The sequence below is a fragment of the Geotrypetes seraphini genome, chromosome 7 (genome assembly GCF_902459505.1).
Source record: "Geotrypetes seraphini chromosome 7, aGeoSer1.1, whole genome shotgun sequence".
NCBI lineage: Eukaryota > Metazoa > Chordata > Amphibia > Gymnophiona > Dermophiidae > Geotrypetes > Geotrypetes seraphini.
Window position 1 is genome coordinate 53,726,043 of NC_047090.1, and position 26,269 is coordinate 53,752,311.

Genomic DNA, 26,269 nt, shown 5'->3' on the forward strand with positions numbered 1-26,269 from the left:
TTTCTGCTTGGTGCGCTCTTCATCACAAGGAGCCTCAGTCTACCTCCTTGTCTTCAGTTCTGGATTACCTGTTTCATTTATCTCAATCAGGCCTCAAATCAACATCCATTCGAGTCCATCTCAGTGCAATTGCAGCTTTTCATCAGCCACTAGAAGGGAAATCACTATCTGCTCATCCTGTGGTTTCCAGATTTATGAAAGGACTTTTCAATTAGAGAATGACACGGTGACGGTTTACCCGCGGCCACCGCATTTAAGCCGCGGGTCACCGCCGAAAACGGGGAAGAAAAATAGCAGTCGCTGCGGTGACGGGGACAAGGCCATTCACCGACCGCGGAAACGGTGAACAGGTTTGTCCCCGCGGGCCAATGTACCCCCTTCTAGGAACCGCTATTTCACCGTGCTCCTCATTTGTCATTTCAACCCTTCCTGCCAATCGCAGCAGAAGGGTACCCAACCCCTCCTGCCGGTCCTCCCAATGGCCTCCCCTAAGATCGCCGGCAGGAGGGTACCCAACCCCTCCTGCTGGACCCCCCCCCAACGAACCCTCCCACCCCGGAACCCCCTTAGTCTTACTTTTCAAGTTGGACCGGACAGCTCCTCGCTCGTCTGGCCAGCAGGCCTGCCTCCGTCCAAATGAGGCGGGCCCGCCCCTCCCCTCCCCTCCCCTCCCCTGCCTCCCAATGGCCTCCCCTAAGATCGCCGGCAGGAGGGTACCCAACCCCTCCTGCTGGACCCCCCCCCAACGAACCCTCCCACCCCGGAACCCCCTTAGTCTTACTTTTCAAGTTGGACCGGACAGCTCCTCGCTCGTCTGGCCAGCAGGCCTGCCTCCGTCCAAATGAGGCGGGCCCGCCCCTCCCCTCCCCTGCCTAACCCACAGGATCCTAGGGCCTGATTGGCCCAAGCACCTAAGGCCCCTCCTATAGCGGGAGTGGCTTTAGGTGCCTAGACCAATCAGGCCCTAGGATCCTGTGGGTTGGGCAGGGTAGGGGCGGGCCCGCCTCATTTGGACGGAGGCAGGCCTGCTGGCCAGACGAGCGAGGAGCTGTCCGGTCCAACTTGAAAAGTAAGACTAAGGGGGTTCCGGGGTGGGAGGGTTCGTTGGGGGGGGGGTCCAGCAGGAGGGGTTGGGTACCCTCCTGCCGGCGATCTTAGGGGAGGCCATTGGGAGGACCGGCAGGAGGGGTTGGGTACCCTTCTGCTGCGATTGTCGGGAGGGCCGTTGGGGGGGTCTACAGGAGGGGTTGGGTGCCCTCCTGCCGTGATCGCTGGGGGGAGGGGAGACTTGCAGCCGTAGCCGCGGTCACTATGCTAATCACGGCAGCATTTAAAGTACATGTCGTGTTTGTTTTTGCATTGCTAGCCCCAGGGGTGGTGGAAGATTAGTGATTGAAAAACTGTATGAAAAATAACTATTTTAAATTTAGTGATCAAAATGTGTCAGTTTTGAGAATTTTTATTAATTAATTTTTTCTCTGCGTGTTTTGTTTTTGTTTAGTTATTAACTAATATTTAACTAAGTTTTAAAGTTTTAAAGAATGTTTCCTTTATACGTAAATAAAGAAAAGTGAATGGGATTGCAGTGGCGGTGACGGGGCGGTGAATGGGGTGGCAGTGGCGGTGACGGGGCGGTGAAGAGGATGGTGAGACGGGGACGGGGCGGTGACGGGGTTGGTGAGACGGGGACGGGGCGGTGACGGGGATGGTGAGACGGGGACGGGGCGGTGACGGGGACCAATTTTTTCACCGTGTCATTCTCTATTTTCAATGTCAAGCCACCTCTCAAACCGCCTCCAGTGGCTTGGGATCTCAGTGTGGTTCTTGCTCAGTTGTTGAAGCCTCCATTTGAACCAATGTCTTCGGCTCATCTGAAATATCTCACTTGGAACGTGGTTTTCCTCATTGCTCTCGTGTCTGCTCGCAGAGTTAGTGAACCACAAGCTTTAGTAGCGGACCTACCATTCACAGTATTCCATCACGACAAGGTGGTCCACCATACTCATCATAAATTCTTACCAAAAGTGTTTCAGAATTTCATCTCAATCAATCCATTGTTCTTCCAGTGTTTTTTTTGCAAAGCCTCATTCTCACCCTGGAGAAACAGCTCTTCATACTCTGGACTGCAAGCGTGCTTTGGCTTTCTACTTACAAAGGTCTAAGCCATACAGATATTATCCTCAACTTTTTGTCTCCGATCCAAACAAGTTTGGACACCCAGTTTCCAAGAGAACCATCTCCAACTGGTTGGCTGCTTACATTTCTTTCTGCTATGCTCAGGCTGGACTGCATCTAGAGCAGGGGTGTCCAACCTGTGGCCCAAGGGCCGCATGCGACCCCGTGAAGTATTTTGTGCGTCCCCAAATGCAGTGTTTTCCTCTGCTGCCCCCCCGGGTGTTTACCATCTTTCCGGCTCCCTCCTCTTGTCTTGCTGCAGCGTTTGCACGGCCAAAGAAACATTTTTTTCGGCCAATGCGGCCCAGGGAAGCCAAAAGGTTGGACACCCCTGATCTAGAGGGTCGAGTCACAGCCCATAAAGTTAGAGCCATGGTGGCATCTGTAGCTTTCCTTAGATCTCCTATTGAGGAAATCTGCAAAGCTGCCACTTGGTCCTCGGATCATACATTCACCTCTCGTTTGTGGTATTGCGGTATACAAAAATAAAGTTATTATTATTATTGTCTGGATTCTTTTTCCAGACGAGATGGCCACTTTGGCCAGGCAGTATTACAAAATTTATTCTCCTGAATTGCTAACACTCCCACCATCCCATTCTGGTTAGCTTAGAGGTCACCCATATGTTGAGAATATGTTGCCTGCTTGTCCTGGGATAAAGCACAGTTACTTACCGTAATGGATGTTATCCAGGGACAGCAGGCAGATATCCTCACAACCCACCCACCTCCCCGGGTTGGCTTCTTAGCTAGCTATCTGAATGGAGGAGACGCTGAGGAGATATATTCCCTACCTCGGGCGGGAAGGCACTTGCACATGCGTGGATCGGCAGTTGCAAATTTTCTAAAAGTTCTTCAAGCAAGTCTGCTTATGAAGCTGTCCGCTTTGGGGCTCCGTGGATGATGTCACCCACATGTTGAGAATATCTGCCTGCTGTCCCTGGATAACACCTGTTATGGTAAGTAACTGTGCTTTTCGATACCATGGATGCTGCTTCGGTACCTCCGACACAAGCCAAATCCTCGACATCCAAGGCATCGACATTGCTAGAGGTACCAGTGTCCAAGTTGGTGTCACCGTCAGTTGCTCTGTCAGGTAAGCCAGCCAAGAAGCCACCAGCTTTCCAGACAGGGTCTCAGGCCGTAAAGGTACAGAGTCAAGTTGTACTGGCCAAGCAAAGACCTCTGATGTGACTCGCTTCCATGTCTAAAGGTGCATCTTCCTTGATGTCTTCCTCACCGGAGCGAGCCGTGGCACCAGTGATACCAGCATCTCCCCCCACCGCCCCCCCCAAGGTATCGGTGCAAGCTTTTAAAGAGAAGCTCAATACTCTCTTAAGTTAGAGTTTGGGAGCATGTTTCAGATGCTCACTCCCATGTTGGCTCCTCCGGTACCAGCCCAGCCTGAGCATCGCTCCATACCAGATGCAGGTACCAAGACTGCCTCGTCGGTACTGCCTCAACAACACCGATCATCATCGAGTCATGCTTCTCGACACCAGTCTTCGAGGCATCAATCTACTTCAGCGAAGCTTTGCTCCTCAAAGCTTCGGTCCCCTACATTGAAGTGGCGCTCTTCACCTTCACTGAAACAATGCTTCTCACCTTCAACGAGGCGTCGTTCCTCCCCTTCACCGAAGCATCAGTCTTCACCTGCACCGAAATATTGGCTTTCATCTTCACCAAAGTGTTGGTCATAGAAGCATCGGTCACCTTTTCCGAAGTATAACTCTTCTAGGTACTGTTCAGCGTATGTGAAAATGGTATCGTGTTTCTGGGCACAGATCTAGATGCTCCAGACATTCGTTTCCACACCTCCCATCTTCAAAATCTGGGAAACATGCTACCAAATCCAAGTATCTCTCTCCTGCATGCTCAGACAAGCATAAGCAATCTGCATCACCTGCTTCTTCAACTCAATATCATTCCAAGAGGTGGTACCCTTCTTCTTCCATTCCTGAAGATTCAGATCTTCATTTTCAGTCTGCACATGGGACTTCACCTTTCTCCATGGAAGCTTACGGTTCCCAAGCAATGTTCTCCTCGTTCCACTTCTCATCGGGAACCTTCAACATTGGAACCTGTCTCATTTACCCGTTTCATTAGGCAGATGGGTAAGGACCTTGAGATGAAGATGGAGGCAGACTCTAAATTTTCAAAGGAATATATGAAAGCGTTGGGAATCAAACATCCCCCTAAAGAATTGCTTAAGCTTCCTATGAATGGCATCCTGAAGCACACCTTTCATAAGAATTTGGAAACCCCATACTCTGTGCCAGCAACCCCTAGGAAACTGGACTCTCAGTATAAAATTATTCCTTGTCCGGGTTTCGATAAACCCCAGTTCTCTCATCAGTCTCTGGTAGTGGAGTCTACCCTGAAGAAGTTGACCCCTTCTAAAGTTTACGCTACAGTACTTCCAGGGCGTGAAGGTAGATCGATGGACAAGTTTGGGAGGAAGTTATACCAAAACTCTACGTTTGCCAATAGAGTCTTAAATTATAACTTTTACTTCACCTCGAATTTGAAATACTGGATTAAGACATGCCAACCTATTTCAAATACCTGCCTTCACATCGTCTACTAGATTTCAAGCATATGTACCACTCTCTCACACAGCTTTGACAGCATCTGGTTCAATCCTCCTATGATGCTTTTGAGCTGTCATCCAGAGTTTCAGCAATCTCAGTAGCCATGAGAAAACTGGAGTGGCTAAGAGTGGCAGATATGGACCCTAACCTCCAAGACTGGTTAGCCAATATTCCATGCCTGAGGAATGAGCTTTTTGGAGACTCAATAGAAAATGCAACCAAAAAGCTCTCTGAGCATGAAAACACTTATCTCCTTACTAAGACCAAAATCTAAGTCTTCAGCCTCTATAGTGTACCAATCATCTTCATTGTCCTAGAGGCGTTATACCCCAAAGTCTGCGCCTTTGTCTAGACCACTGCAGAAAAACCAACGCCAGCAACATCCTCAGAAGGCTCTGACCCCTGCTGCTTCCAAGGCAAATCAGCCTTTTTGACCATCTCATGCAGAGTATAACTTCAATCAATATCTCTGTCTGGATTTGCCATTGTGAATCCCTGTTATGCTGTTTTCAGTGAGCCTGGTAGCTAGGGATTCTCACATGTGAGAATAATTTGGTCTGCTTGTCCTCAAAGAAAGTGAAGTTATTTATTTATGGCTGGTAATCTCCGAGGACAAGCAGGCCAATATTCTCACATACCTCCCCTTGGAGTTGTATTTTTTTTAAGCTATATTATTGTATTGCTGGTCCTGTGCTCATGAGTCAGATGGTAAGGCATCTGCACACATGCAGTGGGAGCACTGCCTTAAGCTCTTAAAGGAACAGTACTCTGGGCAATGTTTCCATACCAGAATGTGGATAGATTTCACCCATATATGACAATATTGGCTTGCTGTTCTTGGATGGTAGGTGCTACAGGTAAGTAACTTTGCTTCATGAGAACATGTTGGGAAGTAACTGAGGCATTACCATCCAGCTAAAGGGGTTAGGAGGCACGTCTTCATAAATTATCCTGTCAAAATTAAGACAAAGCCAACTGGAATTCATAGGAGCTCTGCTATCCTTTCTTCCACAGTAAAGGATCACCACTCTTGGGTCTGTAGTAGAGGAAATGTTAGAGCAGCATTTCCTTCTGCTGTCTTATCTGCTCTCACTCTGAAATGGCAAGTGGGTTCAATGGTAGCATGGGCCCACCCCTGCCACTACCCCCACTCCTGGACAAGGAGTCTGTGTTCGTTCAGACAGGGCTTTAGCTTTGGCTCAGAAGAGATAAGGAAGTGATAGCAGCAGTGGCGCACAGAGGAGGAAGATGCTGGACACAGAATAGGGAGGGTGGCAATATGGAAGGGAAGATGAGATGCTGGTCTTATAGGGAGGAGGGAGCTAGGGTCTTGAGCCATTCCTGAATCAGAGAAGTGGGGTACATGGCTGAAGGCTTGCCCAGGGCATTGATTACTCTTGGACTAGCCCTAAATGCCCCTTCATTATGTTGATGCAGATTGTAAGCATTTAAGTTACCTAATATACAAGCAGATTAATGGTAATACTCATATTACAAAAGCAGTGCTGGTTTCTAGTACTGTAAACTATATAGAAAAACATATGTATATATTGTACATTGGAAACAGGGTAATAGATGAAAAAAGGAGGGGGGATTGAACATATGCTTTAAGAGAGATAACTAATCTTGAGACATTTAAATCTTTTCTTAAGCCATTCCTTTTTAAAGATGTATTTCAAATATAAATGTCCTTTTAAGGATTTTAAAAATCTCTTTATTTTTTTTATGAGTCCCCTTGTATTGGACTTATTTGTTTTTAACCCCTTCCTTATGTTTATACCTTTATATCTTACTTTCTTTAACCATTGTAGTTCTACCCTTTTTTTTCCCACTCGTACCCGTTTGTCTAGTCTAGTATGTTATTGTTTTGTCGAGTATGTTTTTTTGTTAAAGTTATGTTAATTTGTATTATTTGTTTTTACCCTATTTTAAAATGTATAACCACCTTTAAATAAATTGATAAGGTGGTATATCAAATTTTTAATAAACTTGAAACTTGATTGAATTCTTTGTGTACAATGAAAGCAGTGGACAAAAGAGCTTAAAATCAGTATTTGCAACTGCAAGGAACCTGTGACTAGTTGACCATTACCAAGTTGTTTTTATATTGTCATTTTATGTGCTCTGTTTTATTTTTTAAAACTTGCTGGCTTTTATTTCAGATAACTCAGCAACTGGAAGTCATCTGTTTACAGATCATTGGCCTTGTTCTACAGAAACATGTCATAGGTATTTTTAAGATGGTTGCTATACTTTTTCTGTTTAATGACCAGTAGTAATGCATAGGGAAAATGTAGCAATATGTTTCTGGTTATTTCAAAGGCTTTTTTTTTTTTAAAGCACATTTGCAATACTGTTCATCCACTTCTCTGTTTTTTCTTAGGAGTCTCCTATAAAGCAAGTTAGCTAGTGCTTTGTTTCCCAGCTTTTTCAAGCCAAATATCCCCTCGGTTAAACAAATTTCAGTACTCCTAAGCTTCAAGCAGCAGATATTTTGAAATTGACATTTTATTGTTAAACAGTAACTAGGCAACATGCATAACAAATATAGGTTGCTGCAGCTACCAAGACACCTTGGCATAATCTGTTATATTTTAGTCTCATATAAACTGGCCCTTTGACAAGTAGAACATAAGAGTTGCCATCTCCGGATCAGACCCTGGGTCCACCAAGTCCGGTGATCCACACACGCGGATGCCCCGCCAGGTGTGCCCTGGCATAGATTAAGTCCCCATGTCACTGTATACTTTCCAAGGGAGATGTGCACCTAATATACCCTTACCCGTGTCCAGTGGTGTACCTAGGGTATGTGGCACCCGGGGCCCATCATTTTTTGACACCCCCCCCCCCTATGTAAAAAAATATTTTTTGTAATGACCATGAAACAGAATAAATGATCAGAATAGAAACAGGCAGTGAAAATTTTCTTATATTCCAAACATAACATAACATAAATTATGTCTGAATTGTCATGACATCAGAAGTACATATGGAGTAGTTGCAGGTGATGCTTGGGACAGTTCTGATTGTGTTAGTTCGGTTTTATGTGTTTTTTGAATAGAAGGGTTTTTATTTCTTTTTGAAGGTTTTGCAGTCTGTGGTCGATGTCAATTGGTTGTAGAGTTGGGGGTCGAGTGTTGCAGCTCGAATGGCTAGGAGGTTGTCGAACAGTTTTTTTCTTTTGACGTTTTTGGTTGGAGGGTGTGTGAATGGTGCATGAGTTCTCCTATGTCTGTTTGAAGTGGATTGAATTATTTAGCTGAAGAAATTAGTTACCCCCTCATCCCACACACATTAATTCTCTTCCATTTTTGTTCCCATTATAAAAAACACTGATAAGTTCCCAGAAAAAAAATACATTAAAATAAGAAGTGAAAACAAAGGTCCCTACAGATGAGAACATAACATAAGTTTAAGTTTATTAAGTTTATTAGGATTTTTATATACCGCCTATCAAGGTTATCTAAGCGGTTTTTACAATCAGGTACTCAAGCATCTTCCCTCTCTGTCCCGGTGGGCTCACAATCTATCTAACGTACCTGGGGCTATGGAGGATTAAGTGACTTGCCCAGGGTCACAAGGAGCAGCGCGGGGTTTGAACCCACAACCCCAGGGTGCTGAGGCTGTAGATCCAACCACTGCGCCACACACTCCTCAGAATAGCCTAACTGGGTCAGACCAATGGTCCATCATGCCCAGTAGCCCATTCTCATGGTAGCCAATCCAGGACACTAATACCTGGTCAAAACCCAAAGAGTAGCAACATTCCATGCTACCAATCCAGGGCAAGCAGACACTTCCCCCATGTCTTAATAACAGATTATGAACTTTTCCTCCAGGAATTTGTCCAAATCTTTCTTAAAACCAGCTACACTATCTGCTTTTACCATAACTTCTGGCCACTTCATTTTTAAGTTTAGATCTTTCCTTTCAAACAGAGACCTTGCTAGATGTCAAATACAGCACAAGGTAACGTCACATGGACTTAGCTGTGCAGGAAATGTGAATCTCCTCATACACCCACCATATAGTGCAAAAATGTGCAAAGGTCTGTTTTTTTCTTTCGATCACTACATAGCCTAATGCCACACAAGCAGCGCTGTTACAAACATATTCTGTAGGTCAATGCTAAGGATAACAAAGTTTCCTTCCTTGGACCAGAAGGAGATAAACCACTGGAAGAGATCCCAAAACAACACCCAAAGACCCAGTCAGTGTGTGAACCAGTTGAGTGGAGTGGACTAACTGGGGGGTGGAAATGGGCCCGGAGTTTGCTCAGCAGAATTTCCCAGACCACCTCTTCCTCTCAACACATTGACACGCTGCCACCATCACCACTAGGAACACCTCACTGGGTAGGCCAGCTATGCTATAAAATTTATAAAACACATTATTATATTTTCTTATAAAGCACATATTTTAACTGAACTCTCTGACATCCTCAGCCTTTCCATTCACAAAAATAGAAGGAAGAAAAGTTCCCATTTCCTGCTGTCTCATGTCCCCGGCCTATACAATATTTTTTTTCTGCAGACCCTTCAAAAGTCTGACCAAATCCTCGTTTCACTTGCATTATAAAGTACTGAGGATGCCATCTCTCCCCAATCACAAGTCCTAAAGTCTAAGACAGTAGCGCAAACTAATGCTGCCAGATTCAGGAAAAAAATTTTTGATTCGATTCAGCCTATTGCAGGGGTGTCCAATGTCGGTCCTCGAGGGCCACAATCCAGTCGGGTTTTCAGGATTTCCCCAATGAATATGCATTGAAAGCAGTGCATGCACACAGATCTCATGCATATTCATTGGGGAAATCCTGAAAACCCGACTGGATTGCGGCCCTCGAGGACCGACATTGGACACCCCTGGCCTATTGAATTGGTTTTTCAATTCGATTTTCCTGCCCAGTTGGGTGATTTTTTTCAAAACTCCTGGTGGGTTTTATAGCTTTTTCACCCCCTTTGGCTTCTCCTAACCACACTGGCGCTGTGGTGTAAATAAAATAAAGAAACAAAAAGGACTTTTCCTCTCTCTGTTAAATCCTAGCTCACGTTTGCAGTCCAACACCAGCTTTGGCAGGATACATATTTCAAATCTGACATATTATAATCACAAAACAGAAAATAAAATTAATTTTTCTACCTTTTGTTGTCTGGTTATATTTCAAATCATGTTGGTCCAAGGCTCTGGTTTTCTTCTGATAACTTGCTTGCCAGGGTCTCCTTCTTTCTGCATGCTAACCATCCATCTGCCAACTCTGTCCTCCCTTTCCATTTCCCTTCCCTTCCCAGGAAGTCTGGTATCTTTCCTTTTTTTCATCTCCCTCCACAGATCCACCTTTTCTTAAATACCCTTTCATCCGGCATCTCTCCCTCCTTCCCCACCACCCCAGAGTCCACCATCTCTCCCTTTCTTTTCCTAATTACCCTCCTATCCAGTATCTCTATCCCTCCTCCACACCATCCCTTCTGTCCAATTTCTCTCCCTTTCTGTTCCTTCCCTCCCTAAATCCCATGGTCCATCATCTCTCTCCCTCTCCTCTATTTTCCGACCCATTATTTCTTCCCCCCCCCCAAAGTTTGGCATATGCACGTCTCTTTGAACACCCCCTTCCCTCCGTGTACTTCTAAATCATGGTCCCCCCCAAAGGCCTGTCCCCCCTTAAAGGTCTGCCTGTCCCCCCTTGAAGGCCTGCACCCCCCCTTGAAGGCCTGTCCCATCCCCTTGTAGGCCTGTCCCCCCTTGAAGGCCTGCCTGCCTGTCCCCCCCTTGAAGGTCTGCACCCCCCGAAGGCCTGCACCCCCCCGAAGGCCTGTCCCCCCCTTGTAGGCCTGTCCCCCTTTGAAGGCCTGCCTGCCTGCCTTTCCCCCCCTTGAAGGCCTGTCTCCCCCTTGAAGGCCTGCACCCCCCTTGAAGGCCTGCACCCCCTCTTGAAGGCCTGCACCCCCTTGAAGGTCTGCACCCCCCCAGAGGCCTACACCCCCCCCCCCGAAGGCCTGCACCCCCCCTGAAGGCCTGTCCCCCCCCTTGAAGGCCTGCACCCCCCCAAAGGCCTACACCCCCCCCGAAGGCCTGCACCCCCCCTGAAGGCCTGCCTGCCCCCCCTTGAAGGTCTGCACCCCCCCCGAAGGCCTGTCCCCCTTTGAAGGCTTGCCTGCCTGCCTGTCACCCCCTCCCCCTTGAAAGCCTGTCTGCCTGCCCGCCCGCCCCACCCAGAAGGCCTAATGCCCCGACCCACCCCGAAGGACCGCTCGCCCCCCTGGCCTCCCCGCACCACCTATGAAGCAGCCGCAGCAGGATCGCGAAGTCAGCGTCAGCGATCCCTGCGCTGCTTCCTGCACCACGGTCCCGCCCCTCCTCTGACGTCAGAGGAGGGGCGGGATCGCGGCGCAGGAAGCAGCGCCTAAGCAGCGCAGGGATCGCTGACGCTGACTTCGCAGTTCTGCTGCGGGTTGCTTCACAGGTGGTGCAGGAAGGTCAGTGGGGCGAGCGGTCCTTCGGGGGTGGGGGGGGGACTGAACAGCAAGGCCGGGAGCACCCCCTTAGGGCTGGCACCCGGGGCGCTCCGCCCCCCCCCCCCGCCCCTCCCTTGGTACGCCACTGCCCGTGTCACTCTATGCCACTCCTAAGGAGATGTGCATCTAGTTTACCCTTAAATCCTAGCATGGTAGATTCTGCAATTACTTCCTCCGGGAGAGCATTCCAGGCGTCCACCACTCGCTGTGTGAAACAGAACTTCCTAATATTCGTCCTGGACCTGTCCCCCCTCAGCTTCAGTCCGTGTACTCTTGTCCGTGTCACATTGGACATTGTAAATAGCTGCTTTCCCTGCTCTATTATGTCGAATCCTTTCAGTATTTTGAAAGTCTCGATCAGATCCCCTCGCAGTCTCCTCTTCTCGAGGGAGAACAATCCCAGTCTCCTAAGTCATTCCTCGTAGTTCAGGTTCTCCATACCATTCACTAGCTTCGTTGCTCGTCTCTGCACCCTCTCTAGCAGTTTTATATTCTTCTTTAGGTATGGGGACCAATGCTGAACGCAGTATTCCAGGTGCGATCTGACCATGGCTCTGTAGAGCGGTACTATAACTTTCTCTGATCTACTCGTGATACCTTTCTTTATCATGCCTAGCATTCTATTTGCTTTCTTTGCTGCTGCCGCACATTGCACCGACAGCTTCAGGGTCCTATCTATCAGTACACCCAGGTCCCTTTCCTGTTTGGTCTTTTCCAAAGTTACACCTGACATACTATACTTGTGATCTTTATTTTTTCTGCCCAGATGCATCACTTTGCATTTTTCCCATTAAACTTCATCTGCCATTTGTCTGTCCACTTCTCCAATTGATTTAAGTCGCTCTGGAGTTCTTCGCTGTCATTCTGCGACCTGATTGCCCGGCATAGCTTTATGTCGTCTGCGAACTTGATGATTTCACTGGATATTCCTTCTTCTAGGTCATTTATGAAAATATTAAATAAGACGGGTCCAAGTAATGAGCCCTGGGGTACACCGCTAGTCACTTTTTCCCATTCTGAGAACTTCCCATTTATGCCCACTCTGTTTTCTGTGTTCTAGCCATTTGCCTATCCATCTTAGTATATCTCCCTCTATTCCATGGCCTTGTAATTTCCTGAAAAGTCTTACCTTGTTGAACGCTTTCTGAAAGTCCAAGTATACAATATCCACCAGTTCTCCACTATCAATTTGTCTGTTCACTGTCTCAAAAAATTGAAGTAGGTTCGTCAAACATGATTTCCCTTTCCTGAAGTCATGTTGACTGGCTCCCATCAGGTCATGTGTCTAGATGCCGGACTATGCTATCTTTGATCAGCGCCTCAACCATCTTTCCAGGGACAGACATGAGGCTCACAGGTCTGTAGTTGCCTGACACTCCTCTTTCTTAAATATCGGCGTAATGTTCGCTATCTTCCAGTCCTCAGATATCTGTCCTATTTTGATTGATAAGTTGGCAAGTTTTTGCAATAGTTCTCCAATTTCAAATTTCAGTTCTTTTAGGACTCTTGGATGAATTCCGTCCGGTCCAGGAGATTTATCACTTAAGTTTGTCTATCTGGTGGTAAATCTGGTCCAAGTCCACTTCTACTGTGGTGAGGCTGTCCTCTGCGACTCCCTTGAACACTTTCACTGCGTCCGGTATTGTTGCGGTGTCTTCCTTTGTAAAGACAGACGCAAAGAAGGAATTCAGTCTGTCCGCAATTTGTTTGTCATCCTTGATGCACCCTTTCCTCCCAAGTCGTCCAGCGGTCCCACCGCCTCCAGTGCAGGTTTTTTCTCATTTACGTATCTAAAAAAGGGCTTAAAATTTTTGGCCTCTTGCACTATTTTCTCCTCGTAGACCTTTTTGGCAATCCTCACCGCCTTGTGACATTTTTTCTGATCATCTCTATGTTTGATCCAAGCTTCAGATGTTCTCATGCGTTTCCACATCTTAAACGAGTCCTTCTTTTCATTTATGGCTTCCTTCACCTCTTTTGTAAGCCAAGCCGGTTCTCTTTTGCCTTTGGTTTTCTTGACTTTGGACATCCATGGAATGTAGAGGCTTTGTGCTTCCGTGATAGTATTTTTCAATAGGGACCATACCTGTTCCACTGTTGTGACTTTGCCCAATTTTTTCTGGATCCGCCCTTTTACCATGGCTCTCATGCTGTCGTATCTTCCCTTTTTAAAGTTTAAAGTCATGGTTGAGGTTTTGGTACCTTTCCCTTTTCGGGCATCAAGTTTGAAGTTGATCATGTTGTGATTGCTCGTCCCCAGCGGGACTGTGACTTGTATTTCCTCTGTTGGACCCATAAAGCCAGTTATGATCAAGTCCAAGGTGGCATTTCCTCTAGTCGGCTCTCCTACCATCTGTTCCAGGAAGCAGTCCCCTAGCACTTCCAGGAATTTTGCCCTTGCGCCACAGCTAGAGGTTCCCAGGTCCCAATCTATTCCCGGGAAATTGAAATCCCTCAAGATTATGACATTACTTGTGTTACATTTTTGTTTAATTTCTTCTATCATTTCCGAGTCAGTCTCCTCCCTTTGTCCCGGCGGTCAGTAGTAAAGGCCAATCTTTATGTCAGCATCGTTGTGTCTGGGAATCCTGATCCAGAGGGATTCCAGCTTCTCCTTCTCTTCCATCATAACCTCTCTCACCGAATCCAATCCTTGCCGAACATATAGGGCAATGCCTCCACCTTTCTGCCCCACTCTATCCTTTTTGTACAGCTTATATTCCTGCAGTACTGTGTCCCAGTTGTTTTCGTCGTTCCACCATGTTTCTGTTATGCCAATGATTTCAAGTTCGTCGTTTTTCGCTATTGCTTCTAACTCTCCCATTTTGTTCCCTAGACTTCTAGCATTGCTATACATACATTTGAGTTCTCCTTCTGTTACCTTCTTGGACTTTCTAGGCCTAGCAGTATCTACTGTTCCTTCCACGGTATCCTTCTCTGCTGCTGTGTTGTCTCCCTCATTCGTTCTGTGGTTGATCCCTCCTGTGTCTGAGTCGTTTCCTGTAGTTCCTTCTACGGAGCATCCTGCCGTTCGGGCCATCGACTGGTGGTCGGCTTTCTCCTATCCTTCAGTTTAAAGCCTTCTCTATGGCCCTCTTCATGTTGCCTGCCAGTACTCTCGCTCCTTCATTGTTGAGGTGCAGTCTGTCTTTTCTGTAGAACTTGCTTTTTCCCCAGAACGCCGTCCAGTTGCGCACGAAGTCAAAGCCTTCCTCTTTGCACCATTGTCTCATCAAGGCATTGATTGCTTGCAGCTCCCCCTGCCTCTTTGCATCCGCTCTTGGTACAAGGAGGATCTCAGAGAAGGCCACCTTCACCTCCCTGATCTTCAATTTTCTTCCGAGTGAGCGGAGCTGTCCCTTCATCTCTTCCCTGTCATACTTCCGTCCGCTCACATCGTTGGTTCCCACGTGGATAAGCACAGCAGTGTCCTCTCCCCCAGCGCTGTCTATGATCCTGGAGATCCTGTTGGCCACATCCTTCACTCTTGCTCCAGGCAGGCAGGTGACGATTCTATCCTCTCTCCCTCCTGCGGTGTGGCTGTCCACATGACGTACGATGGAGTCTCCCACGATGATTTCCATCTTTTTTATTTGCGGGTTCCTTGGGGTCATAGGTCGGGGTCATAGGTCGACATCCATGGTATAGGATCAATCTTCCTCCTGTGGTACTCGTGAGGCTGAGTGAAAATGAACAATGACACTTAGGGTCTATTGATAAGGACAGGAGAAAAGGAAGTTCTCCATAAATGTTAACTAGAGTAACCACTCTAGTTTCATCTTTTCTTTGGGAAAACGAAACATGAAATCTGATTGGTAACTATGGACAAGTTCTCTACTTTTGTAAAGTACTTCTATTTTTCTTTTTAAATAAATAGGCCCCAGTGAACCAAAGCATCTTATTAAGCACATACCAAATGAAAATTAAAAATAAATACCACATAGTAATAACAGAAGAAGAAACTGTATTCAGAAGCAAGGAATTCATACACAGTCACTTAACTGAAAGTGTGGACCATCTGAAATCCTAGTAAAATATAGGCACATGTGTTGTTTTTATAGTTTTAATGGGAGATCTGGGCTTTTTAGATTAAGTAAGCATTCTGGATCTCTGTTTCAGTTTACTGATTTCCACATTCAGGTCACTTTCCAGACAGAAGTAATTTCTCGTTTTATATTTGAGAACTACAGTGGTACCTTGGATTTTGAGCATAATCCGTTCCAGGAGCATGCTCGTAATCCAAAATGCTTGTTTATCAAAGTGAGTTTCCCCATAGAAAATAATGGAAACTTGCTTTGATACATTCCCACCCCCACCCCAATAACCGGCATCACCCCCCACGCAAACCAGCCCCCCAGCCTGAACAACTTAAACTTACCCCCCTCCCTCCCCCCCTCCCCCCGTCTAGCGCAGGCACAGATCGTGTGCCTAGAAGATCTTCCGGCTTCTGCCTGCCTGCCTTGAGCATGCATCTGCGCATGCTCAAGGACTTCTAATTCTCCCTCTCGCCGAGGGATAAGGTGATAGGAAAAATGATGTGCAGGAGCTTGAATGGCAGCTCCAGCAGTGATGAAGTAAAGCCGATGCTAGATGGACTTCTACAGTCTGTGTTCCATATATGGCAAGACAGATCAGGATGGGCTGGAGTTGGCTTTGACGGCAACTCCAGCAGTGGAGCAGTGTAACCCATGCCAGACGGACTTCTACGGTCTGTGTTTTGTATGTGGGGAGACAAATCAGGAGGAACTGAAGTAGGTTTTAACATCACTTCGGTAGCTGAGGAGCCAGTACAGGGCAGACTTTTATGGAGAGAGACCTGAAAATAGCAAGGATAGATCAGGAACATACGTATATTATCTGAGTACAGGTCTTGTATATCTTGGAGGGAGGGGAAGACATTTTATAGTGGAACTCAGCAAGTAAAATGTAATAATATACTGGTTTGCTGGCTCAACATTGCCTTGTAGAAGAATGTGGCTGTTGGGCAGACTGGATGGACCACATAGGTCTTTATTTGCTGTGATTTCCTATGTTAATATATGATTTTTTTTACTGTTTCAAAAATTACAAAGACTAGAGGGACACTCAATGATGTTACACGGAAATACCTTTAAAACAAATAGAAGTAAATATTTTTTTTCACTCAAAGAATAAATAGCAGTTAATGTAGCTGGATTTAAAAAAGGTTTGAGCAAGTTCCTGGAGGAAAAGTCTATAGTCTTCTATTGAGAAAGACATGGGGAAGCCACTGCTTGTCCTGGGATTAGTAGCATAGAATGTTTCTGCCGGGTGACTTGGATCGGATACTGGGCTAGATTGACCATGGTCTGACCCAGTATGGCTATTCTTATATTCTTATGTTTGTTCAGATTTTAGAGATGATGATCACCTACAGCAAAATGCCGGTAGCTAGGTCCTGATGACCCAGATTTGAGTCTTTCAGTCTTACCTCCTCTTTTACTAAGGTGCGCGAACCGATTAGCGCATGCTAAATGCTAACACGTCCGTAGACTAACATGCACGCATTAGCGTTTAGCGTGCGCTAAATCGATTAGCGCTCGTTAATCAGTTAGCGCACCTTAGTAAAAGAGGGCCTTAGTCTTAGGGTAAAACACAGCTGCACCCTTTCTGCACATACTTCTCCTAACCAAGTTAAAAGCTAAATGAGCAAAAAGAAGTTTAAGAACAGGAGTATACAGAAATAAAACAATGGAAATAAGGTAATAGCTTTTTTTATTGAACTAACTCAAATGCATTTTATGATGAGCTTTTGAAGGTAACCCTTCTTCAGATTAGAAATAGCTAAATTTTGACAAATATTAGTGTATATATAAGGAAAACATGAAAGCATTTCAGTGATAGTCTTACAGGAAGAGGGATGGACTGGTGGTAAGTAGGAGACAGAGAAGTGACAAAGCAGTTTTAAATTTCTTTGTAGTATGAAAGAAAGCCCAAATCTTTAAGTCCTATCTGATAGGTGTCAAAATATTTCATCATTTTAATTTCAAAGATCTTACATTCTTAGATGTCTTAAAATTTCCTGCAGTGGACAATTTTTCCAAAGTGTTGTGCTACAGAGTTTTTCTAGACCGAAGATGTGTCTGCATCTTCAAAATATTTTTTGAAGTTGTTTTGTCTGGAGGATTAAGTTGTTTTTACTAAATCCAACGTGACACTGAGGTCTTTTCTTCACTTTTTAAACTAAATCTGTGGTATTCTTTCTCATTATGTCTTCCTTGAATGCACTCTATTGTTGAAGATTTTAGGAGCATTCTATTTGATTATATTTTCATTTTTTGTACTACAGAGGTGACATCCTGGTTGGTATTACAATTTTTAATAAGTTGATCCTAGTCTTTATCATCTGGCTTGATTCACCAATGTAACATCCTTCTTTGCACTTTTTGCATTGAATGATATATACTACATTAGAAGTGAAGGATCCCCTTATGTTGAAGGGTTTTCCCATATGAGTGACTGGCTGTATTTATTTTTGATTGGTAACATAATATAGTCCAGGGGTTTTCAGCCTAGTCAGGATGAACACCCAGCCATTCAGGTTTTCAAGATATTTATCTCATTCATGTTTGTTGTAAATATCCTGAAAACTTGACTGACTGGGTGTGTCCTGAGAACTGGATTGAGAAGCACTGATTTTATAGGCTGAAAGAAGATGCTGATCCATTGCTTTCAGCCTATACCTAGTTATCCAGTCTTTGAGTACAAACATACTTTGATGTTTTTTGCCTCATGCTCTGTTCTGTTTTATTCCCATCATAGTTTTGATAGACCTTTGATCTTGGTTTTATCTTCTTCCTTCCTGCTTAGAGTTTTATGAAGAGATCCTTTCTCTGGCCTACAGCTTGACCTGCCAGATGATTTCCCCACAGATGTGGCAGCTTTTAGGAATTTTATTTGAAGTCTTTCAACAAGATTGTTTTGAGTACTTTACAGGTATGAGAGACATTCTTTTTATGCAGTTTCATTTGTTCTTGTAGCCTTTTAAGAAACTAAATCCAAATACACTGTCTTTGAAATTAAAATTTAATGAAGTAATACAGTACTGTCAAATAAATATTGGATAGCTCTGTTAGCATCTGGGGAAAAATTATGCAGGTCCTGCTGTTTTTCCCAGAAGTGAAGGTCACTCTAATAATAATTTTTCTAATCTTAATTGGAGTTTTAAGAGAGAACAAATAAACCAGACTTGGGGATAAAGAATTATTATTTGTAAAGGGTTTTAGTTATTGAAAAGTATAACAAGCCACAGTAGAGCGTTTTTGCATGGGCTGGCAAGGTAAATACTCTGACACTCATTCAATTCCTATGAGCGTCAGAGCATTTACCTCACTGCAGTACCGCAGCTTGATAAAAGGGGGCCTAAGTGAAGCATGTACTGCTACTTCATTGTATAATTTTCCTAATCAGCAAACAAAATGTTTAAAATTTTATGAGCAGAAGCATAAATAAATAAATGCTGACAGTCTCTGACTTTTATTTGCACTCTGGGTCTGTGGTTTATATAACGTGCTTGTCATTTGGTCCTCTTTATGTTATTGTCACTGTGGTATATATTTCAGCAGTATATCTACTTCAGTGCTCATCAGTCTTTCAGCATCTGTGAACCTAATTCATGTGGCTACACAAAATGTATGGGACTTCCAAGTAGCTCAGGACAAAGATGTCTTGTGGAGCACTCAGTTAGGTTTTGTCTTGACCCAGTTTTTTGTTTGAGAAGCTCTGATTTACTTTGTACTGAAAAGCATTTATTCTGATGGCAAGCAGGACATAATATACTCATGTAACTTTCCTGCCATATATTATCAATAATAAATAATTTCATATATTTGCTTATGGTAACATCATCCAGCAGTGCCTAGCATGAAGCATTTCCCAGCAAACTTTCCAGAAGCCTTTGGAAGACTACACCACATATGCACACTTATTGCCACTGTCATCATGCAGGACCAGGCAGTCTGTTGTCTTACACAGAGCAGAGAGGATGCTTTTTTGTCTGTCTCCCTTCAGCTCATGTCTGTTTGGCTTTCTAGCCTCTTTATCATTTTTTGTGGGTTTCACTTTGTGTAAATGCTGTGTGGGACCAGTTCTCCCATTTCTTAGTTCTTTTTCAGCATGTTTAAGTTTTCTTTAAATTTCTGTGGCTCAATTGGCCTCCTTTGACCTAAACTGTCCAGTCAGGTTAGTTCACTTTCTTTCTTGCATTTTTCATCATTGAACCATTGGATTTCACCTCGGATATATTCCATGACATTTCCCTGAAAACTCTCAGTTGTTTTAAAAAGTGTACCCAATATGCCAAGACCATGTCTCTGATACATATAATTGATATTTGGTATGCAGACATCAAAAAGAGTCGGAAGGAGCAGTGCAGAAATATTTTTGGCACCCAGTAGTCTGATCTATCTACATCCACATCAGCATTGGCTCAAGAAACTGCCGTGGACATTAGGGATGTGTTGGCATTATTATCTCCCTCAGCTTCCTCATTGAGCTAGTTGTGATTGAACATATTCACATCCCACATTGAGGAAATGTAAGGATTCAACAAAGTTGGCACCAAGGGTTACCAATGTCAGGCTGAAGCCAAGAAGCAGCATTGGTCCCCATCAAAGAACAATACCAGGAGCACCAGGATATCAATATCAGTAATACCTGAGTATCTTAGTATCAAAAGGGATTTCCCCCTCCAAAGATTCAGCACATCAAGCTAGGCACCATCAAGCCAGGCCCAGTCCTCCAAAACAACCCTGATTCCTTCTGAAGACTTGGCTAGCCTTTACCAGTGCTCAGCCTCAAGGATTGGATCCAAGCACTGCTCCAGGAAGAACTGAGGTGTTTTCTGACTGACACAATGTCAAGGCATTGAAAGTGTTGGTCCCAGTTCTGTTTCAATCCATTCTGAAGGCCCATGTTCTTGTCTTGCAAAAGTTTTTCAGTTAGGAAGTTAGAATCTGCTCTATTGTTCAGATGCCTTTCAGTTAAATAATAGTGCCTGATTAAAGGGAAAAGTTAAAAGTACATAGTGACTCATCCAGGAGGTGTTGCTGACATCACTTTCAGTTTAGAGGCACGTCTATAAAAAGAAAATCCAGAACTTAACTGCTCCTTGTCCTGAAGAGGTGCTGAGTTAAGATCTGCTAAGGGGTAGAAAACTCCATTGGAATATCCTACCTGCTGGCATTTAGACTTAGGAAAAGATAAACTTGGGTTTCAGTAAGTTATATAATTGTCTTTCTTTTTAACTTTTATTTAGTTCAGTACTCTGCTTTTCAGCACTGTTAGTTTAGACAATAGTAGCCTCTATTAGAGTTTTATATAAAAAGTGTTTTAGTCAAGGTTATTATATTAGGTTGCAGTTGAGGAAAGTCTCTGTTTAGTGTTTAATTCTCTCTCACTGACCCCAGATCTCACCCAACCCACCCAACTTTTGATTTATAGGATCATCAGCTAATCAGGAAGAGGACATTGCTTTAGTAGGATTTTTTTTCCGCTTTCTTTTTTTCTTCATCAGGTGTGAGCACTTCTGCAACCACAGTATGACTGGAAAACATCATGTTGCCAAACCTGTTGCCCAGGTTACAGCTTCTTTCTGTGTGCAGACACAAAATGTTACCCAAGTAGAGGGAGTGGTTCTACGTATGTGCAAGCTGTCCAGCTTGAATCCTTTATGAAGGAACTGAAAGAGGAGGTGACAAGCATCTGCGAGAATGAGAGATACATTGATGAAATATTTCATGAGGCATCAAAGATTTCCAGCAATGGGGAAGAAGAGGCCTTGCTAAAAGCTCACTTTTTTGAGGCTGCTTTTAACTCCCACTCCCCATAATATACCTATGCTGCCCAATTGAGGAGAAAAATAAATTTGATTTGATTTGGCCTTTTGAATCGATGTTTTGGTTAGATTTGCTTTTCCTGCCCAATTGGGCATTTTTTTTCAAATGTCCTGCTGGATTTATTTTGTAGCCTCATCACCCACACCAACTCTCTTTGCCCTTTCCAATCCCATGCTGGCGCTGTGGTATAAACAAAATAAAAAAGATTTTTCCTCTCTCTGTTAGGTCCTAGCTCATGCTCTCTCTCTAACACCAATACCACAAGTAAACTAGCTGAATATGAGAAATTGGATGGGGAATTAACACCAACTCTGGCAGGATACACATTTCAAATCTGACACATTGTAATAAAAAAACAGAAAATAAAATTATTTTTTCACCTTTTGTTGTCTGGTCATTTATTATTCAAATCATGTTGGTCCCAGGCTCTGGTTTCTGTTTGTCTTATGTTAACTCGCTCACCAGGGTCTCCTGCCCATTTGATGTTTTCTTCTTTCTTTGTGCTCACCATCCATCTTCCATCTCTGTACCTTCCCTTCCACTTCCATATCCAACATTTATCCGAGGACAAGCAGGCATCATATTCTCATTGATGGGTGACGTCACCGACGGAGCCCCGGTACGGACCACTTCAAAAGTGCATCGCCACTTTAAGTGTTTAGAAAGTTCGCAGTAGCCCACACCACGCATGTGAGTGCCTTCCCGCCTGACGTAGGCACGTGGTCCCTTCAGTTTCTTAGTTTCCGCGTAGCTAAGAAGACGCATTTTCAATGGCCATTGAAATTTTTCTCTCTCGCTGCCTTCCCACTCTCACAGATTTTTGACTTTCAGTCACTTCTTTATTTTTTTTTCTTATTTTCTCTTAGATCAGGGGTGTCCAACCTTTTGGCTTCCCTGGGCCGCATTGGACGAAAATTTTTTTCTGGGGCCGCGTAAGTGCTGCAGCAAGAAAGAGGAGGGAGCCAACAAAACGGTAAACACCCAGGGGCAGCAGAGGAAAACACTGAATTTCCCTCGACTGGGGCCACACAAAATACTTCACGGGGCCACAGGTTGGACACCCCTGTCTTAAATTGTTAAAAAAAGATAATAAATAAAAGTTTTCATTTTTTTTTCCCCTCTCGCGGATTCAGCCTGGCAGGGCTTGTTCAACCACCTTGGCCTCCAATTTTGATCTTGCTGGGGCCGTTTTTCCATCGATGTCCCACCTGCAGATGGGTTTTTAAAAGTGCGGTTGCTGTGCTCAGCCCCTCTCAGTAACTGGTGTCTCCAGTGCTTGGGGCCTGAGCACCGTCCAGAGAATTGTTCCCGCTGTACTTCTCTGCAAAAAAGAACATTGCAAAACCGCTTGATCCAGCAAACACTTCTCTTCGGTGTTGCAGTGGAAGAAGACTCGACCCTGCTACCGACTTTGGCGTCGTCCAAAGTGACACCACAACATTCGACACTGGCAGAAACAACTCTGGTTTCGCAACCTTCTGTGGGTAAGCCGGCTAAGAAGCCTTCCCCTACCCCATTTGGGCCTCAGGTCAAAGTAGCAGTGAGCCAAGTCCTGCCGACCTCGAAAAAGTCTAGAAAGCGCTCTGCTCCAATATCAGTGAGTGCCTCATCATCAGCTTCCTCATCGCTTGAGCGTAGAGCCGCACCAAAAGTTCTGGCTAAAACGCCAACAGTGTCGGTGCTCTCCCTTAAGCAGAAAATTGATAACTTGCTTAGGGAGGAACAGGGTGAGTATTTCCAGATGCTGGTGCCAACCCAACTTATGCTTATGTCGACACCGACTCTCTCGGTGTCAGTTTAGTCTGAGCCCATGACACCGACTGTACTTTCCTCTGATGCTCCAGATTTTTACAAGAGATCCCCCACCTCTCCCAATGCCCCTTTTCCTCTCCCTCCTCCTCCCAGGTCCCTACAAGAATACCCCTCCCCTCGGCTTTCCTGTAACCTCAGTGGTCCAGCGGGGTCATTGGGGGCACTAGATATACAGTAGGGACACTGGGTTACAGGTAGGCTTGGGGGACTTACCCAGATGGTTGGGGAGGATAAAGAAGCATTGTCAAGGGGCAGGAGGGGCTTGGGGGGGCTCTCTAGTTAATTATTTTTATATGGGCCCCAGCCCAATATTGAGCCAGTCCCGCATAAGATCTAGCACACAGCCTGCCTGAAATTAGTACCCAATATTCAGTGCTGGTGCCCAGACATGATCTAGCATTGAATACTGGGTGCTAAATTAACTGACAACAGTTAGCATTTAAAAAAAAAAAAATGCTATGTAGCTATATGCTTTTCCTATGCACTCTTTACTAGGGATAATATAATCTAATTCTTGATTAAACATTTTGAAAAATAATGTGAAGGGGAGTGAAATCAGAGAATACTTTTTAATCACTTATTGTAGGATAGTTTTAGTGAAGTAATTTCTATACTCCAATGGGAATAAACTGATGCTCTGTAAACACAAAAAAATTCATATTTTAACATTTTTTTATTTAAATCATTTAAAAATTTAAACAAGGTTTAAAATTATTTTAATTAGTTTGTCTTTGTGAAAATATTTAATTACTTGCATCTGTTTCTGTAATCTAAAAAGCTAGTGTGTAAGCAAGTGCCCTAATTCTGTGAAAAATCTCCTATTATCTACAAAATATTATAGGCAAGTTCTATAAGATCATCCTGTTTCATCTACAAGTAAACTTTAGCATATTTGTTTATTTTTCTTTCAGATATGATGCCTCTTTTGCACAATTATGTCACAGTAGATACTGACATTTTATTGTCTAATCCCAAACACTTAGAGATAATTTACACTATGTGTAAAAAGGTAAGGATGGCATTTACATTTTTAGTGTCTTCTATAGTAAAACATCTGTTTTTCTGGAAATTTAAAGTATTGTATTTTTTATTAGACTGAATAACACACAAAAGTTCAAGTTTATTCAGATTTGATATACCGCTCATCAAATGTCTCAGCAGTTTACATTAAAAGTAAGTAGATAAAATTTAAAATTCAAATATAGTGGTACCTCGGAATCCGAACATCCCAGAATCCGAACGACCTGTTGATTGTATATGTGTGTTTGTGTCCCAGAATCCGAACTCTGCTTTGGAATCCGAACACCCTGCGCATTGTATGTGTGTGTTTGTGCCCCAGAATCTGAATGCTGCTTTGGAATATTTGTTAATATTTTTTTACCTTAAAATCCAGTTTATTTCCTATTAAAATTTGAGTTTATGGGATCCAGGAACGGATTAATCCAGTTTCTATTATTTTTAATGGGAAAAATTGTCTTGGAACTCGAACGCTTTGGAACTCGAACGGGGTTCTGGAACAGATTAAGTTCGAATTCCAAGGTATCACTGTACAGAGAATTCCAAAAAGACAATCGACAAGATACATAAGAAAAGTAGAGGAGAGAAAAGTAAAGGATACAGAGGTAAAGTACAAAAGGGTAAAGGGTATAATTTTAAATTGTCTAATCATTGTCTAAGTATGGGTTGAAATAGTCCTGTTCTTAATTGGTATAAAGAAAGTATAGAATGGCAAAGAAAGCCACTTATTCTCATATATTGTACACATTTTTAAATAGAAAGGTTTTAAGATTAGATTTAAACCTATCTAAGAAAGATTCTTGACGAAGATAGGAAGGCATGGCATTCCATAATGTGACAGCTGTTACTGAGAAAATAGATTTACGAGTGGTATAAGAAATAAGATGCTTTCTGACTAGGAAATTAGGTAACTAGATTTCTTGTTTGAAGGCTACATTGTACAGAGCAGCTAAATAATTCTAAATATAGGCATTCATTGGGTTAGTTTGATTGAAAGAGAAAACTGAATATGTTCAATATTCCAATATAAATGTACTTTTTAACTCTCTGTACAGAAAAATGTATAGAGAAGTACAAAGGTACCTTTCTGTGGTTCAACCGAATCCTATATAATAAAATATTAGCGGCGCATGCGCTTTTAAAAAAATCTGAATACTGCCGCTGTGGTATGTGATCCGTGGCCGTGTTCCATTTTAGAACCCGTCTAGGGATCACTCTGGCCACTCCCCTCCTCCCGCCCTCACCAACCCGAAGCAAGCTCAACACACCTCCTGCCCTCACCTCACCAACCCAAAGCAAGCTGGAACATGCCGCTAGTCCTCCTCTTCGGGGCAGCCTGCGATCGTGGCCGGCTTTGGCGGGCCTTGCGGGCCACTTTCCGGCCTCGGTGGCACGTTCTCTCTGATGCACGGAATCGCATCGGGGGGGAGCGTGCTTCCGGGTTGGGGAGCGGCCTGCGAAGTTCGCTGTGGCAGGCCATCACGATCGCAGCCTGCTTTGAAGAGGAGCAGGCCAGAAGACGCCGGGATGGAGGGAGGGTAAGCAGGGGAATTAATTCAGGGGGCCAGAGGGAGAGGGAAAGGGGGCTGCTTTGGGGGGAGGGGTGTGCTGAGGGGAGACAGAAGGGGCCATGGAGAGATAGGGAGAGGGAAAGGGGGCTGCTTTGGGGGGGAGGTGTGCTGGGGACAGACAGTTTTGCTCTGGGGGAAAACAAGGGGCCATGGAGAGACAGGGAGAGGGAAAGGGGGCTGCTTTGGGGGAGGGGTGTGCTGGGGGGGGACAGAAGGGGCCATGGAGAGATAGGGAGAGGGAAAGGGGGCTGCTTTGGGGGGGAGGTGTGCTGAGGACAAACAGTTTTGCTCTGGGGGAAGACAGAAGGGGCCATGGAGAGACAGGGAGAGGGAAAGGGGGCTGCTTTGGGTGGGAGGTATGTTGGGGACAAACAGTTTTGCTCTGGGGGGAAGACAGAAGGGGCCATGGACAGACAGGGAGAGGGAAAGGGGGCTGCTTTGGGGGGAGGGGTGTGCTTAGGGCAAACAGCTTTGCTCTGGTGGGGAAGACAGAAGAGGGCCATGGAGAGACAGGGAGAGGGAAAGGGGGCTGCTTTGGGGGGAGGTGTGTGCTGGGGGCACACAGCTTTGCTCGGGGGGGAGACAGAAGGACACAGACAGCGGCCAAGGAGAGAGAGATAAAGAAACATAGACAGACAGACACATCTATTCTAGCACCCGTTAATGTAACGGGCTTAAAGACTAGTTGGTTTATATATTGCTTACAAGTCCCTGGAGAGTTCTTTAGCAGATTTTCAG

General features: G+C 44.6%; 1 protein-coding gene across 6 annotated transcripts in view; it reads left to right on the forward strand.

Moving 5' to 3' along the window:
* Nucleotides 1–26,269, forward strand: part of IPO8 (importin 8) — a 441,493-nt gene that overhangs the window by 290,616 nt on the left and 124,608 nt on the right. For 5 of the 6 annotated variants that reach the window (XM_033950674.1, XM_033950671.1, XM_033950672.1 and 2 more), the window contains 3 exons: nucleotides 6,928–6,994; nucleotides 18,106–18,231; nucleotides 23,831–23,952. In XM_033950674.1, coding sequence (XP_033806565.1) covers nucleotides 6,928–6,994; nucleotides 18,106–18,231; nucleotides 23,831–23,952 — 315 coding nt within the window. The remainder of the gene's footprint in view (nucleotides 1–6,927; nucleotides 6,995–18,105; nucleotides 18,232–23,830; nucleotides 23,953–26,269) is intronic. The other variant, XM_033950670.1, reaches the window with a different exon arrangement.